Source organism: Cornus florida, unplaced genomic scaffold (assembly GCF_030987335.1).
Source record: "Cornus florida cultivar Cherokee Brave unplaced genomic scaffold, ASM3098733v1 CherokeeBrave_3.0.0_Hap2_Chr10, whole genome shotgun sequence".
Taxonomy (NCBI): domain Eukaryota; kingdom Viridiplantae; phylum Streptophyta; class Magnoliopsida; order Cornales; family Cornaceae; genus Cornus; species Cornus florida.
Window position 1 is genome coordinate 76,730,692 of NW_026775580.1, and position 17,418 is coordinate 76,748,109.

A 17,418-nucleotide genomic window follows, 5' to 3' on the forward strand; every position below is an offset into this window, starting at 1 on the left:
TTTTTATTTTTTCTATTGCGGTGGTGGTGCTGTATTATTCTGGTGGCGTTTGGGACAAGTATAGTTGACTAGTTTTTATTTTTATTTTTATTTTTTTCTACTGTGATGTTTGGGTGTAGTGGCAATGATTCTGGTAGTGTTTGGGCATAGTGGTAATGGTTCTGGTAGTGGTAGTGTTTGGGTGTGGTGGTGGTGGTTCTGGTGATGTTTGGATGTAGCGGTTGTGGCTGTGGTTATAGTTATGTACAATTATCGACTATTTAAAAAAATTAATTATTTTTTTTTTTTATGTTGTTGAGGTGATTATGGTGGTATACGTATTATTATATATAAACTATATCTATATATATAAAAGAGATGAAAGAAGTTAATTTGGTCCATTAAATTTAGTTAGTAGGTTAAATTTGTTATTTCATGATTTAAATGAAGCTGTTGACAAGTCAAAGGATTAAAAAGTAATTTCATATGATTTCAGAGATCTAGAGAGTGTCAATGTACATTTTTTGAAACCTCAGGGGTGTCAATGCAAAAAAAGCCATTGACCGTCCACTGAGAAGCATTGACCAAAACTTTAGAGGTGTCAGTGCAATTTACCCAAAAATTAAAAAAGAAAGTCTGAATAATTCAATCTCCAAATATATATATATATATATATATATATATATATATATATTGGCAGGTCAATAAAAATTTTCATTTCAGAAATCATGATCATCAAGAAAATGGGTAAAAATGTTAAAAAGAATGGCTTCCCTCTAGCAATTTTCAGTCGGAAGAACTTGACAATTATACAAAGTTAAACGGCACTCGTTCACCAAACAGAATGGCTTCCCCGGGGGCCAGGCCTCCTTTACCCTTTTTCCCTCTCAATTACTATATAAATACATGTAACGCTTAAACGACAAAACAATTTCAATGTCCACGAGCCACACCTATGTATAATCAATTCAACTACCCTATAATTTCAAAGGCCACAACGACATATCGAAACACATAGAAAACTGCCACACGAAGATAAGAACCTTCATATAGGGAAGAAACATCATACCAGATTAGGCAAATATAATGCCTTGCAACAAGTCTCCAACTCCAACCAAAAACCTCTTGTCGGCATAGCAGGTGGTCCACAACACTGAAAGCATTAGATTTCTGTGGATATCAAGGTCATAGATGTGGAGTAATATTCTGCAGTTTAAGCAAAGAAGTGTTAAGTATACATAAAAGAAAGTGACATGGATAATGAGGGTTTTAAGACTTACAAAATATGCGCGGTTTGACTTCATCTTTTACGTAGATGTGGCTTTATTGATTCTACAACCACCTGTTTAGAAAAAGAAAATAAATTTGAAAATCTAAGCATCATTTCAAACTCATTAAAAAGGATTCTAGATTCAACTGTCAAAAGGATTTCTTGATCTAATTTATGTTCCTTAATTTTGATTGGGCTGGATGATGTCCAATTTATAACTACTATCTGCACCTAAAATTGTGTCCAACATTCTGAAGTGATGTACAATTGCGTTGTACTATTAGTTTTCCTATTGTCAACATATGACCAAACACAATTTCAGCTAATTATAAACATCTGGTTTCCCTGTTTATGATTATTACTATTTTAACCAGAAACATACTACAGTAAAACTGTACAAATTACAGTCGGATTTTTTTTACTTATACCACTTAGATAAAGGCGCACATTGCTGCATGAGCAATCTCTAAACACAGACAGAATAACCACACTAACATTTTTTTTTGGGTACACATACTATAAATGCAAGATTAACAGAAACGTGTTAGAGAAAGCTCAACCTCATAAAAAACAAGCTGGAAGTTATCTCCACACATACTGTAAAGGCAATCTCTACACACACAAAGCATAACCGCACTAATCTTACAAGAAAACTAGCTGAAAGTATTAGGATGTCCAACCTCATAAAAAGCTCACCATTTTATAATGGTGTAGAGCCTTTTACTGTGTAAGAGCTAGAATTTCGTATTCTTCTATAAGAAAATTTAATTAAGCAACGGATAGACTCTCTTCCCATTTTTATCCCAACTGTACAACAGAAATGTTCTTACCCTTCCATCGTAGGACAATGATGCAAAAGTCCAAGGCTCCCGGGAGCTCCAAGCAAGGCCTGCAATTTCAGGAAAAGAGTCATGCCAAGTTTAGGCATCAACCTAGGCAATAAACCAGAATATTGAGTTACCATAAACACTGTCTTCATAGTCACTGTATGAATTAAGCAATGGATCCACCCGCTTAGTAGGTGACTCAACCAAGCTGCTAGAATCACAAACACGAGTAAACTCGTCAAAAAAATTAATGAATGAAAATTGAGAAATTTCAAACTTCCAGAATAGGAAAATGACCTTTCAGAAGTCAAATCATCAGTGCTAGGAGGAGAAGCCAACCACAAGTTGACAGCAGAGTCTGTCCCAGCACTCTGCAAAATTTTAAATGTCGTTTAATTTATAGGTAAATAAACAGATTAGTACTTTTATGTATGCCTGTTTGTGGGGTAGACGAGAGAGAGAGAGAGAACCAAGATCAGCCCTTCATATTCAGGATTACATCTAACAGCCCATGTCCTGCCAAGAAGATCAAAAAGAGTCATTAGACTACCATCAAGCACATGCAAACGAGAAACATGTTTTAATGAAGAACTTAACCAATTAAAGACATCAAAATTCCATAGATATTACATGATTAACACCCATAATTATATTTAACCACATCTAGGAAAGCATTATAACATGCAAAAGAGCAGCTTTGTAGCATTAGGTTAAAATGATACCAGTGTGCATGTCCAGGGAGCTCCACAGTAGGAACCTTAAGCATTCTAAGATCCCATATGTGTATCCCAGATTCATCCTCTGCAGTTACCTGTAAAATTGGGTACGGTATTATAAATATTAAACAGACAAAAATTAGAAAATGAAAGTAAACTCATCTGATTAAAGAAATTTTGAAACCAGGTGCAGATCTCAACAACAGTTAATTCTGAAGAGAGATTTTAGTTCCTCCTTTCTCCACTAATATTATAAGTGGAACTAATGAAAAGGTGGGAAAACAAGAGGCATCTGGTCAATGGATGCAAAGAACAATTCAATTGCATTTTGCAATTGCATTTAATTGCCCATATTCTTTCCCTTTTCTTCTCCAAAATAAGCATTTCTAAGGTAAAATAAATATATAAGGGTCCATTTGGAGGTGGTTGTTAGGAGAAAATTAAGGCAGAAGAGAGAGAGAGGAGGAGGAGGAGGATTGGAGAATGAGGCAATGTCTAGAAAGTGTCTTTTAGCAGTCATCGAGTAATCTTCTTCACCCAATTGTATTGGGAGAATAATTGTACTTGTAGTAGAATCCGTATATGCTAGTTAGCTAGAATATTTTGCCAGATGAACCTAAGTGCCACATGTCCTTCTCTGAGGTATCTTTGTCGAGTGCAATCCAAGGCATTACATGCATCATGCCCATGCAGGTCCATGGGTAAGATATTGGTAGCTTGAGATACAATCTGACTTGCTCCTAATTTAAGTGGATAAGCCGCCAAGTTAAGATAACCCAACTATCCTGATATGAGATATCTCACAGCACATCCTCGAACAAATAATAACTGCAAGGATTATGGCGTGTGCTTGCTCACACTATGACAATTACACAATGTCATGAACTATCTTGTAGTTAATTGGACCACACTGTTTTGCATATAAATTACAATCATTCACCCATGAGAAAGATAACATGCAGTACACCCTAATGTTGTGACACGATCATACTGCGGATAGCAATACATCATAATTGCAGGATTGTAGAACAAGAGTTCTCATATAAGACTCACATGGCCGTAATGCACCTTGGAGTAGGGCCATACAGTCGAGGGATTATGATGCTACACTGTACGACATAAACATGGCAAGCAAAATGCACTACAAGATTTCTAAGGAATATCACAATGCTCCCCTACACAGCAGGCCATGGCCACACCATAGTGTGGCAGCCCGGTTAAGAAAATTGCTTTTGGGACATCGATCTATGGCACAGTCCTTGGCTACACTGCAAGCCAAGGCCACACTTTAGTCATGGCAGATAGGTTGAGAGAATGCTTTTGGGATGCAGAACTATAACATGGGGTAATGCATCACATTGCAGCCACGCACCAAGATCATAGAGCCCACTGCAACAGTCTTAGACCAGTGCAAGTGGCTAGGACTTGTCATTTTGAAGGAGAAAGAGGGATTTTTTTTTGTTGCCATTTCTTTGACAGGTCTTGCTTGAGTGCCTGCCTTTTGATATTATTCTAAATATCCATGTATGATATTAGTGTATCTTTGGTGGCTTTTGATGTCTTTCATCCTTTTTTTTCTTTTTAAGTGAGAAGGTCGACCAACATGTAAAGAATGCCTTTGGAGATTCCACAACAATGAAATGATTCTATACATTATAACAGCAAATGAATGGAAACGCCCGTCCTTTAAATTGGAACAAACACAAAAAGTATATTTGTAAAAGGATGAGGCCATTGAGAGAAAATAAAACTCTAAAAATAAATAATCTCACCAGCTCCTATTATTTTTAATTATCCTACTGTACATAATCCAACAACCACATGAAAGTAACACTACATTTTTTTTTTCCCCAGCCGAAAGTGACACCATATTATAACTGTGTAATCTACACATACATAATTTATACATGCAGGGAACACAATATGATGTGATAGTTAACATGTAAGTATCTATTCATTCGTGAATCAGAATGAGATATCAGTACTATGAAAATTTGCAAAATAATTAAATAGAAAAGTCTGCTTGAGTGAATTCATGAATACATACGAGTATATACTTCTTCTTGGTGTCATAATCTACGTTACGGACATGAGCGTGCTCAATTGAATTTGTTTTCCTGTAAATATGACTGTGGTGTTAATAGCATGAATAAAGTCTCAAATAATAAACTAATATCCATTGAAGGCAAAGAAGTTCATATTTAGCAGTTCCAACCCACAAAAACAATATCTTGAGGTTAAGCAAAGGATAAACTTGTGTATTTACAGTGAAGAGGCACTTTAACATGAAAACCAATTTTACCTGCAGAAACAGATATCTAATATAGTTTTTCGACACGCCTAATCAAGCATATGAAAAGGACTAAAGCTGAAGAGAGCCCACTAATAAGAAATAAACCACCAAAGCTATGAAGGTCTAGAATGTTGGGGCTAGCCACAAAATCCTGGAACATAAGAGATGACTCTTAATGAAATGGAAAAATGAATAAAGGAGTAAAAACAGAAATAATAAATTTGACTTCAACTAAAACAGGTTGGAAGCACAACCGTTATGGCGTTGCCCCACTCTGAATAACAGGAGCAAAGGGAAGGGGATGCGCTGGGGGCTCCAATTATAAGTGAATTTACCTAGTATAGGGACGTCAATTTTACCTGCCCCATCAGGTCCTCGCCCCGCCCCTGATGGGATGGGTATGGGATGTTAAAAAATAGGATAGGGTGGGTTTGGCTCTGCAAAAGTAAACCCGAAGCGGGTTAGGGGGTTGGGTTTAGTAGAAAAAACCCCACCCCGCCCCGATTATATATGCAGAGGTACATTTAATATTCTTACCTTCTTTAATATTTTTACTATTTCCCAAACATCTTACGCCTGTATATATATATATATTATCTGTAGTAGACGTCTACTATTCCCCAAAGATGACCAAATACATTTGTACTACACTTTTACTATTCCCCAAACATCTCTTTGTATATCTGCAATAGACTTTTACTATTCCCCAAATATCTCTTTGTATATAATATATATACAAATTATGTTCTTTAGGGTTAAAACCTCTTACATTTACTTCCATCGCAGTCTTGCCTCTTCTTCTCTCAGTTTGTTCTACACTCTCCAAACAATCTCCTCTCATTTTGGCTCCAAGGACTACAGTTGGGAGATTGAAAGAGACAATGAAAGGGGATCACGGTAGTGCTGTCCCAATTTTTGTGATTTCACCGCCATTGTTGTAACATATTTTTCGCTCCATGTGCATCTTCTTGTTGAGCTGTAATTTTTCTGGTAATTGTTTCAAATCAAACTCAATAAGTTCTATAGTTTGAGTGGGTTTTAATATCTTAGATGTTCATGATCTGTGAGTTACTTAACTTACTTGAATATTCAAGGGAAAACTACATTTATATAGAGTTAGGAGCCTTAAATAACAAAATGGTCTATTTTAAAAGTTCATTTTTCACTTTGATTGAATTAAATAAAATAATTACATATGCATCAATAACTATTGTTTAGGTCCAAAATGCCCTCCAAACACTTATTCCAAAATACTAAAAATTATTCCCCTAAAATCAAGTACTTTCTTTAAATAATTTCTTTCCTTTAACTTTGAACCATATTGCTACAACTTTCATATATACAAACACGATAACTTATACAAATAATAAAAAAGATTCAATATAGTAAAAAAGGGGCAATCAAAGATTAGTCCCCAAAAGGAAAAATATAATTAAACTCAAGAATATATAAATCGTCTTTGTTGTGCTGCATGCCTTGAAATTATCATCAATTTTTTGGCTCAATTAATTACACTTGTTTTATAAAACAAAAACAAAAAATTGATTGCTAGTGCACCATTTACTAAAGCAACCATTTAGTTTTTTCATGATCTCCCTCTCTTGTGCGTGCGTACTGTATGTGTGTGTGTATATATATATTCATAGGAAAACTTTCACATTTGTAGGTTTATATTGGTATGAATTAGGAGATATGATTAAAGTTATGTGCAAATAAAATTATATAAATATATATATGTATATAGGATGAATTTCCACTTAGTGAAAAAAAAAAATCTATACATAATGAATTTTCACTAAATTATTTGTATATTTCTAAATTGATATTTGCAGGTTTGAACCATATGGATTAGGAGATATCGTTAAAAGTTTTTTGCACAAAATTTATAATATATATATATATGTTGTTTTTATTTTATTTATTTTGGTAATATACACGCCATATGCAAAAATGCCAAGTTGAAAGTCAACTCAAAAATCTTGTTTTTCTAAATTTTATGAATGAAAGAAATATTTGATTTAGGAAGGATATTTTGGTATTTTGAAATAAAAATTTAGAGGGTTTTTTGGACCTAAATAATAGTTTTTAATGCATATGTAATTATTTTACCTAACTCGACCAAATTGAAAAATTAACTTTAAAAATAGACTGATTTGTTATTTAAGGCTCCTAAATCTACTTAAGTGTAGTTTTCCCAATATTCAATGACTTGGTTGAAGTGTCTTCTCTCTCTAAAAATTAACTTGTATATATTTAAACCCTATTCCACTCTCTTTTTCTCTTCACATACACACATATACACGCTAAAACCCTACCTCCCACCATTGAAATTTCAATTCAATTACTCCTGAATGGGTTATTCCATTGCAACTGGGGCGAGACAGGGCGGGGACGGGCGCATCAAGTATATACAAGTTTAGGGATGGGACACTATGTCATGCGGGCGGGCGGTGCGGGACAGGTCTGTCGATGTATTAGGCGGGCGGGTCCCATACCCGCCGCCCAGTTGACATCCAAAATTTGTTCAAATTATTGAGGAAAAAAGTTGATGTAAACAATACAACAGGGCGGAAAAAATTAAGGAGTCTAAAGCAAAATTAATTGCTTTTCATTTACTCTCCAAAACAATGTAAAGATGAGCTTTAACCACAGTTGATGTACAATGATGTCATAAACACATGCAACACATGGTCAGAAAGGAAGAGTGCACACAGATACATTTCAAATATCTTCAAGTATGATTTAAATTTATAATTGCTAAAGAATGATTTAATTTATAGGCACACTAAAAATGCTACTCTGTCACAAGGGTTGGTGATCTAAATTCTATTCTATTGTAAACAAGGAATTTATAACAGCAAGAAGGATTATTGGTGTACACACAAGAAATTTCTGCCGATTTAATTCGTAACACAGAAAAATATTGACACCACTGGCAGTTCCACATTGGTAAACTTTAGTTAGAATTGAAGATACTTTATTGATTCTTTGCCAATCAGTGATTTAGTTACAATTGAAGATACTTTATTGATTCTTTGCCAATCAGTGATTTAGTAATTTGATAAGAAATTATCTATACAAATAGTGCAAACTAAGAAAATGTTTTCCTTGGTCGCAATTATGCCATCCTAACAATTTCATTGAAGTTAAATTAGTTATAAATACCCCAAATTTTTACTATGTTAATTGTCGTCAAGCATGCAGTGAATGCAGCTTGTTCAATGAATCTGATAGTCACCTCTACATGCTTTTCATAAAAGCTCAACTAAGAAGATGAGAACGCGTGTGATCATGTGGGGTGGGTGAAAAAAAAAGAAAAAAAAAGCATACTTCATTGTCCGCAGATCCCAAAATTGGATTGACGATTCACATGTTGCTGCAACAGCATTCAAATCATGTGGATCCCATGCTCCACCAGATAGGTAATGAAGCATGCCAGATGACTCCTGTGATTGTACCTACATTTCACAGCAAGACGTGAATAAGAATCAGCCCAACAATTCAAAAGCAACATGACTATCACTTTGATGTTAGGATCTCTCTAGTCTCTAGCAATTGCTACAAAAAATATGGCATTTAGAATATGCCAAGATGAATTACCCAAAAAATAAATAAATAAAACCACAAACTACCGATATAAAACAAGGATATATAGAGATATGACTACTAATATAGAATTATACAGGATGCAATAATTTCTTCATTCTAACAAAGTTAATAATAAAAACTAGATCAAGCAGAAATCTTCAAAAGAATTTGTCCCCACATTAAAAGAGAGTTGAATTTCCAAAGAGCAAGAAAATACTAGACCTCTAGGCAATCAATAAGATGGGATGAGAAATGACTTGAAAACAATTATCCCCATTTGTCGATTAGTATGTTGGAAGGCAGTGGGGGTGAAACTGGGGACACAGGAACATGAGAAAGAGTGGAGAGTAAATTTAAAGGGAAAAGAAAAGACCAAATGGAGAAAACGTAACATGGAACCATGGGAAACACGACTAGGTAATCTGGGGAATTTTTTCATGAAACATTCTTAATAATTCTTGCAATACGATGTGTTAAGACTAAATAAATAAATATAGGAAAAATAAAAAAATCTTCACCAGTTTTAAAAAGCGTTCGAAATGAGACATATCCAAAAGATTCCTCGGATAGATAAGATTTTGAAAAATAATGACACCACAGGTAGTAAGTCTTCCTTTTGTGAGATCTCATTTGGTTGCAACTGCAAATAAATACATTTAAGAAGGAAAGAAAGAAATAGCTAATTTGTTCAATTTTGATCAATATACGTTGACCTGAAAATCCTATTTTCCCAAACTATAATAAAAAATGTCCAATTTACTAAAATATCATCTCCCTCTTCCCATGGCACTTCTTACTATCTTCACAGGTAATTGAAATTTCCTGCATTGCCAATGATATAAGCTCTCTTCCAAAGCATGAAGCTTTTTACTGGCAATGACCTTCATTCGTCATCTCCTTACAGTTTTCCACTCCATTTGAAAAAGAACAGCATCTTGTCCAACTACAGATTAGAATTTCCCACTTATCAATTAATTAGTTTTTTGTCTTGTTTGATTTTTGTTTTCTCTGTTTGAATTCTCTCAAAATCTTAGTAATGATACCAAGATGGTCATATGAAACCAAACCATTCTTCAAGAATCCAAATAACAAAGGAAGATGTGTGTTCATGAGGAAGTTACTAGGAAACTTGGAACCTAATGCAATCAAAAGCAATAGAAGATCTAAGGTACTTACTAGCAGAAATGCATAGAGATAATCAGCAATGCATCATAAAAATCAGAGGAAACTTAACAACCCAGATAGAGCTACGACAAAGCTTCGACACTTTTCCTATAAAATGATAATATATAGACATGAGATGACTCCGAGAATTCTAAACCATACCTGTGCAGTCTTTCTTGCAGAATCTAAGCTCCACAAAAAGAGGTTCTGCTCATCAATACTGATCAACTTGTCATGCCTTCCAGATGGCCACCAGAGTGTACTGTCAAGTATGTACAATAGATTTAGTGGTCACGTGAGGAGAGGAGTGGGGGAATCAAGGAATAAAAGGTTCTACATGAAATATAAAATTTCTTCATTGAGGACCAAAAGTTAAAAAATGAAAAAAACAAAGAAGAAATGAAGCTCTTTAAAGAGGATAAATAAGAATTTGGATCAAGTTTGGGATGGTGCATAGTTGTTAAAGGCGCGCCTAGGCTCCAAAAAGCCCCAGACTCGTCAAGGCTCAGCTAAAGCGCCTCAACCTACTACGAGCCAGGCCCCTTCAATCAGGCTCACATAAAGCTCTCGGGCTCACACTTTTTTGTAGGCTCCAGGCAAAAAAAAGGACGTGCCTTGTATTTTTTAATCATTTAATTATATCATTTTCTTTTTTATTTGATGACTAGTAAATTAAAAGGTTCTATATCATATATCTTATTGTTTAACCTTCTAAAATATTTGACAAAGTTCATAAATTTATGGTTCACTACTTACATTAACCGCAATTGCTGTTTGATTATGAATATATATAATAATATATGTTTAAATATGCATTATTATACACACACGCCTTACTTCGATTAGGCTCGCGCTTCATACTGTGCCTTGCGCTTAAGCTCCAGAAGGCATTTGGCATCTTAGTGCGCCTTGAGCCTTTAACAACTATGGGATGATGCAGCTAATTTTTAGAAGAACGGGCGCCAGGATCAACCCAGATCGTTTGACACCCCTCCTAAGGAATCAAGAAAATGCACATGGTTGAATACCCTTGGGTTTTCTAGGGAATATGCACCCCTGCTAGGTTTCTAATATCAGCACGCAAGCAGATTTCCTAACAGTTATTTACAGTGAGAATTACTGTGTGTGTTGTTTGTTGTGGTGGTGGTGGCTGTGTGGGTTGGGCCCGGGGGGGGGGGGGGGGGGGGGGGGGGCCAAAGTTTTAGACAGTTCACTATTGTTTTAAATATAATTAAAAACAAAATAGAACTTACTAATTAACAGAAACTATCAATATATAGATTCTGAATATTATACAAATATCAAGGAAAAAGAAAAGAAAGAAATTTTTTTTTTTTATAAGTAAATTGTAATAAAATGTGTTCAAAAGGGGAACGCGTCCCAAGGACAGTACAAGACTGAAAAAAAGAGAAGAAGATGAGATCTATGAACCCAATGACCCCACAAAGTCCATGATCTCATCCAAGGAAATACAATCTCTCCCCATGCCCCAACAAAAAAGAGAGCAAAGAATAGCGAACTTCAACGCTCCAATGGAAATCCCCTCCCCATCAAAAGATCTTCGATTGCGTTCGTTCCACAAACTACACCATATGCAAAAAGGAATCACCCTCCAGAAATGACGAACGCGCACTCCCACCCCCCAGAAAGGCTCCAGCAGTCGTGAGCAACAGGACAGTGCAAGAGAAGATGATCCACAGACTCTCTATCATTCGCGCACATACAACACCGGTTAACGATAACATGTCGTCTCTTCCTCAAGTTGTCAAGAGTCAAGATTTTGCCCCAAACAGCAGTCTACACGAAGAAAGCCACCCTAAGAGGAGCCATCGAGCGCCAGACCGTTTTCCACGGGAAGGTGGATTCGCGAAGATCTGAAAGCTGGTAAAAATAGGACCGGACTTGGAACTTCCCCTGAGGAGAGGGCACCCAAATTAGAGAGTCCGACCCGGTGCCATCCATCTCCTGTCTATACAGAAGGTCCAACAAACCAATGACATCATCCACCTCCCAATCCTGAAAGGAGCGCCGGAACCGAACATCCCACGTCAACCTACCACTATCAAGGCGATAGTAGTCAGCAACCATAACATGTCTATCAACAGCAATCCTGAACAACCTCGGGTACAAATGAGACAAAGGACGGTCCTCGCACCAAGCATCCTCCCAAAACCGGACATCCCTTCCTTTCCGGACTCTGAATCTAATGTGTTTTGAAAAATCGTCCCAACCTCTCCCAATGGATTTCCAACACCCCACACCGACAGGCGACCTAATCGGTCTAGCCGACCAACCCCCCCTCTCCTCTCCAAACCGACAAGAAACAACCTTCCTCCATAACCTAAGGACCTACTTATGTCAGTTTTCTGAAAATTGTTTCTATTCTCGGAGAAATGGAAAAGAAAAATAGTTTAACAATTCATTTAGTTAAAAAAATAATAATTTAAAACCATTCTCTGCAAATTGAGTAAGGAAAAGGCCTGAACTTCAGAGATAAGTCTTTTATAATTCTCGTAAAACTGTTTTCTGTTTTCAAAGTCCTTGAAAAATTATTTTCTAGAACTGAATCAAGAAGGTCCAAAAGATTCTTTAACTCTGATTAGCATTTAGAAGAGAGCAAGGGAGATTCGTTGCTCTCAAGAGTGTTCAGATACCAATACATCCTATAATTATATTTTTAATGAAGATTTTTAGAGCCCTTGATATGAACTCCTATAATTTAATAATTATGAGACGCACAAAGTTGGTGGATTGGCCTTTTATCATAGGTAATATGCTAATTAAAGCAACACCTGTTTTTCTGTTCTGTTTTCATATAGGCCTTGTGGTGTGGCAAGGAGTTTGCTCCTTGAGATTGACCAACCAAGTTTTGAATCTGATTATGCTTCCTTTTCTACATTTCTTTGAAATCTATAAAATTCTTTCTTATAGGGTGCCCAACTCCACAACAACAACAACAAAAGGCTAATGAACCATTAATCTACCAATTGATATCATGTATTATTAGTCTACCTAACTAAATAGCATAATTGACATGGATAATGAACTCACCATTTAATCTTAGAATTATGAGCATCCAGAGAGCCAATACGTTCCAACTGAGGAGAATTTAACTGGCCATATAGCTCAGGGATCTGCCATATTGCTGCTCCATACGATTCACCTTCAATAACACAACACAGTATCCATTTACCATCATCTATCTTCACTATTTCTATCACTTAACTTCTAGAGAATGAATGACTGCAATACGTACTTCAAAAAGAATCTTGAAATAATCAATAGTTAAGGAGCCAATATAGGACAGTGAAGGGCTACAGATTTTGGGTTTCACTTGTTTTGACTAAAATTGCAAGAAAAACAAATATATTTGAATCGAACTAATTACTCTTAAATTCTTAATACATTGTGAAAGTCAAGCTTGTAATACTTAGAATCAATCTAATTAATCAGAGTTTAATTTTCATGAACTGTAACAAACAATTCCTTAATCTCATGTGCCTGCAATCGAATTGGAGGCAAACGATTCCCGGGAAAGTAACCCATTACAATGACTTCTTGGACATGTCTATGGATCTTCTAGGTAATTATTGACATTGCGTTTTTCGCATCCAATAAAAATCACAACTTTAAAGAAATCACAAAATGGAGTCGATCTGTTACCCGAAGAGAAGACGGTGGAGAAGATGCGCTGATCAAATGGGCAAGAAGCGAGGTCCCATATCTCGTCCGGGTGCGAAAACAAACCCTCGCATACGAGTTCAGTTCCTCCTGATGAAAGCCTAATCAAATGCACCTGACATAGATTCTCAATTCATTCAGATTCAGGTCAAATTACAACTCCACTGTGTTATATATGAGCTGAGAAATTTTTTACAAAAATAAAAGAAAATCAGAACCTCATTTTCTTCTTTGAGACTGAGAGTGCCAGTAATGAAACTAGTGTGATCGGTGTCGGCTTTGACGTCTGCAATGCATCTAGCCTGTGAGAGAGAAGTAATTACGACTCAGGATTAGGGTTTCGGAGTACATATCGTAAAAGATGTGAAAGATTTTGAAGAAATTTCAAGAAACAAAATTAGGTTTGACCTGGTATTTGAGACCATAACCGATGCCAGTTGATCCTCCTTGCATAGTTGCACCGCCTAATACCGTCCGATCCCAGAAGCTAAAACGCGCATTCGTTTTGCAGTCTGCTAAAATACCCGTCTAAATGATTATATCAGCATTTGAGTATCGGATTCGGAGCCCGCTGAGAGCATGCCTGCAGATCTACTATCAAGGTCCAATAGTGGTTCTATTGGAATTACAAATGTTGGTTGTGCGACTCATGAGGGTAATGAAAAGTGGCTTTAACGGCGTCGTTTGAGGGCTATTTTGATTTACAAATAAACGTTTTGTTTGGAGTCAATTATTTTAGGATTTGTAAAAAGAATCTGAATTTATTGGAATTAAAATGAAATTCTATTTATATGTTTGGAACAAATTAAATTTAAAATGAGATTTTGAATAAAAAAATATATAATATCATTTTTTCCCTTGTTTAAATAATAAATGAAATATTTATTTTATTATAAAATATATATTTATATATATATATATATATATATATATATATATATAAATGACTTATCTGTGAATTCTAACGAATTGGATAATATTACTTTTAGTTATAAAATTCTACTCTATTCGTTTAAATTTTTAATTACACAAATACTAAAGTATTGGATTCCATAACTTTTGGTCATAAGTAAAAAAATTTAAAGGTGGTGGATCAATTTGGTAAACGCAGACTTTTGGTTATACAATTGTATTATGGTAGATCTAATAACAAAAAAAATGGTGTAAATTATGGAGGATTGCAGCAATTATGTATTATAATACTGGAGTATACCAAATAAAAAATAAAAAAATTGGTGTTAATTATGGAGGATTGGAGTATGACTTTTGGTTATAAAATTCTGTATTGTAAATTTTTCAATTACAAGAATACAAAAGTGGTGATGGATCAATCTGTTAAACACAAACTTTTGGTAATTTTGATAAATCCATAATGAGGCATACCAAAAAAAAATAGATATGTTAAAACAATGGTATTATTATATAGAGAACGACCAAGTAATAGCATGGATTTAGTTAAATAAGAGAAGAGGAGCGAAACATTAGAGGTTGAGATATGGTAGTAGATATTTAATAGGATAGGGTTTAATAAGAAGAAGGGTTGGAGAGTTAATTAAACAAATATATAATTAATGAATATTTATCCCGTGAAATCCTAGCGTTTTAGGCTGGATTTGAAACGCAATTAAAAAAGGATTTGAAATCCTATAATTATCAAATCCCATTTGTAATTCTGTGGTTCCAAACAAAGGAAATCCTGTCTTCAAATCCAAGTCCCATCAAATCCAGCATTCCAAACAAAGCGGCGCCCAATACCGTCCGATCCCAGAAGCTAAAACGCGTATTCGTTTTGCAGTCTGCTAAAATACCCTTGTGTAAATGATTATATCAGCATTTGAGTATCGGATTCGGAACCCGCTGAGAGCATGCCTGCAGATCTACTATCAAGGTCCAACAGTGGTTCTATTGGAATTACAAATGTTGGTTGTGCGACTCATGAGGGTAATGAAAAGTGATTTTAACGGCGTCATTTGAGGGCTATTCTGATTTAGAAATAAAATATGATTTTTTTTTTTTAGCGAATTCCAAAAAACCCCCTTGACTATTATTCACTTGCAAAATACCTCCCTTATGAATACTTTTTGCAACAAGCCCCCCTCAACTATACTGAGGGGGGTATTTTAACTTAACACTGTATAATGATTTTTTGAGATAATTTTTTGGACCATATTACCCCTCAAAAACACTATTCATCTTCTTCTTCACATTTTCTAAAAAAAAAACCCTTTACTGTTACACCTAAACAAAGAAAACTAGGATGATGGATCATCCCCACCTACCCAACAACGAATACTGCTGGTGTCAACTTGGAACCCCATAGAACTCCCCCACACACACATATATATACACAAATAAAAATACTATTCATCTTCTTCTTTGCATCCTTCTGATAAAAAAAATAATAATAATCTTGCCCGACCTAACCTTTATTTCTCGAAAACAGAAGGTTTTCACCAAGCCAATCAAGTTTTCCTCTTGTGCGCTTATAAAAAAATTTGGCCTCCCTTTGCTTCTCGCCCAAACTGATCTTTCATGACATCCCATATAAGAACTTTATGAGAAAAAATTGTAGTTTTTACATTCCCCATTTTTTTTCTTTCTTTGCCTTTATTGTAACACGGAATTTAAAATTAAAAACAAAAAACATGTTCAGTAACTATTAACAAGTAAAGAATTGCATGAAATGCTGCAAGAATCAATCCAAGAACATTTCTGCTGGAATAATGTCTCGTATTCCAAATTAATTAGGTTTCTACCTTATAGTTGTATTTTATTAAGGAAAATACTTGTCGAGATATACTTAGGCTCCAATGATGCTTAAGAAAGAATTAAGGATTTATTTATTTATTATTATTATTATTATTAATCAGAAGAATGTAAATAAGAAGATGAATAGTGTGTGTGTGGGGGGGGGGGGGGGGGTCTAATAGGGTTCCAAATTGACGCCAATAGTATTCCTTGTTTGGTAGGTGGGGATGATCCATCATCCTTAGTTTTCTTTGTTTGGGTGTAACAGTAAAGGGAGAAAAAGGTTAGGTTTGCAGGATTTTTTTTTTTAAAGATGCGAAGGAGAATATGAATAGTATTTTTTAAGGGTAATTTGGTCCAAAAAACTATCTCAAAAAATCATTGCACGGTGTTAAGTTAAAATACCTCCCTCAGTATAGTTGAGAGGGGTTTCTTGCTAAAAGTATTCATAAGGGAAGTTTTTTGCAAGTGAGTAATAGTCAAAAGGAGTTTTTTGCAATTCGCCGCGCCCCATTTTTTTTTCAAATGTAAAGCAAACTCATACCCCATTCGAACCTAAAGTGGGTTTTGTTCTAGCAAACGGATATCCCGTACCAAATTAATATATATTTATACAATAAATTGAAGGTAAAATAGTACTTTCTCTGTTCCAAAAAGGATGTCATGTTTAGAGAACTGTGACTCATAATCACAATTTTCCAAACGCAACAGCTTTTACAGAAGAGGTAGTAACTTAACACAAAATTAAGCTACTAAAATAATGAACTCACAATAATAATTTTACTTTACAAACTAATATAACATGAACAGGCCGGACCTTCTATATTCATTCTCAGGCAAGCTACTGCAACTTCTTTACAAAACAGAGCAACATTGTCTCTCTCTCTATCTCTCTCTCTCTCTCTTTATATATATATATATATATATATATATATATATATATATTAGATCGACAGTCACCGAGGAGACACAAACTGTGATTGTAAAAAAATGGCCTTCAAGGATTGCCTTCTTTCTCTCTCTACTTTTTCTCTCGCCTCTCTCTAACCCTCAGCCGCCCCTTTCGTTCTCTCCCTCTGTTTGCTCCCCACCCCTCCCATGGGGATGGGGAGTTGTCAATCCTCACCTACCACCGCTTAATAAACTCAGCGT

At 35.3% G+C, this 17,418-nt stretch overlaps 1 protein-coding gene across 3 annotated transcripts; it reads right to left on the bottom strand.

Annotated features, from left to right (window-relative positions):
* Positions 1–14,145, bottom strand: LOC132276557 (WD repeat-containing protein DWA2). 3 transcript variants are annotated; one of them, XM_059778023.1, is made up of 14 exons: positions 13,927–14,145; positions 13,737–13,820; positions 13,501–13,633; positions 12,889–13,000; positions 10,000–10,099; positions 8,416–8,543; positions 4,840–4,909; positions 2,799–2,887; positions 2,547–2,592; positions 2,374–2,447; positions 2,211–2,284; positions 2,080–2,138; positions 1,260–1,321; positions 1–1,185 (listed from the first exon to the last, which is right to left on the bottom strand). In XM_059778023.1, the coding sequence occupies exons 1-13, from the start codon at positions 13,969–13,971 to the stop codon at positions 1,280–1,282; spliced, it is 1,056 nt and encodes a 351-aa protein (XP_059634006.1). In that variant the 5' UTR covers positions 13,972–14,145; the 3' UTR covers positions 1–1,185; positions 1,260–1,279. The 3 variants fall into 3 exon arrangements, with proteins under 3 accessions (XP_059634006.1, XP_059634005.1, XP_059634004.1); XM_059778022.1 differs by having other exon boundaries at positions 1–1,132; positions 2,211–2,287; XM_059778021.1 differs by having other exon boundaries at positions 2,211–2,287.
* Positions 14,146–17,418: the final 3,273 nt, after the last annotated feature.

Excerpts from the sequence above, each read along its gene's own strand:
- LOC132276557 (XM_059778022.1), bottom strand. The coding sequence starts at position 13,971 with ATGCAAGGAGGATCAACTGGCATCGGTTATGGTCTCAAATACCAG. Across the intron at positions 10,100-12,888 it reads CATAATTCTAAGATTAAATG|TACACTCTGGTGGCCATCTG; the intron begins GTGAGTTCATTA and ends CATACTTGACAG. Across the intron at positions 2,593-2,798 it reads CTCCCTGGACATGCACACTG|GACATGGGCTGTTAGATGTA; the intron begins GTATCATTTTAA and ends TCTTCTTGGCAG.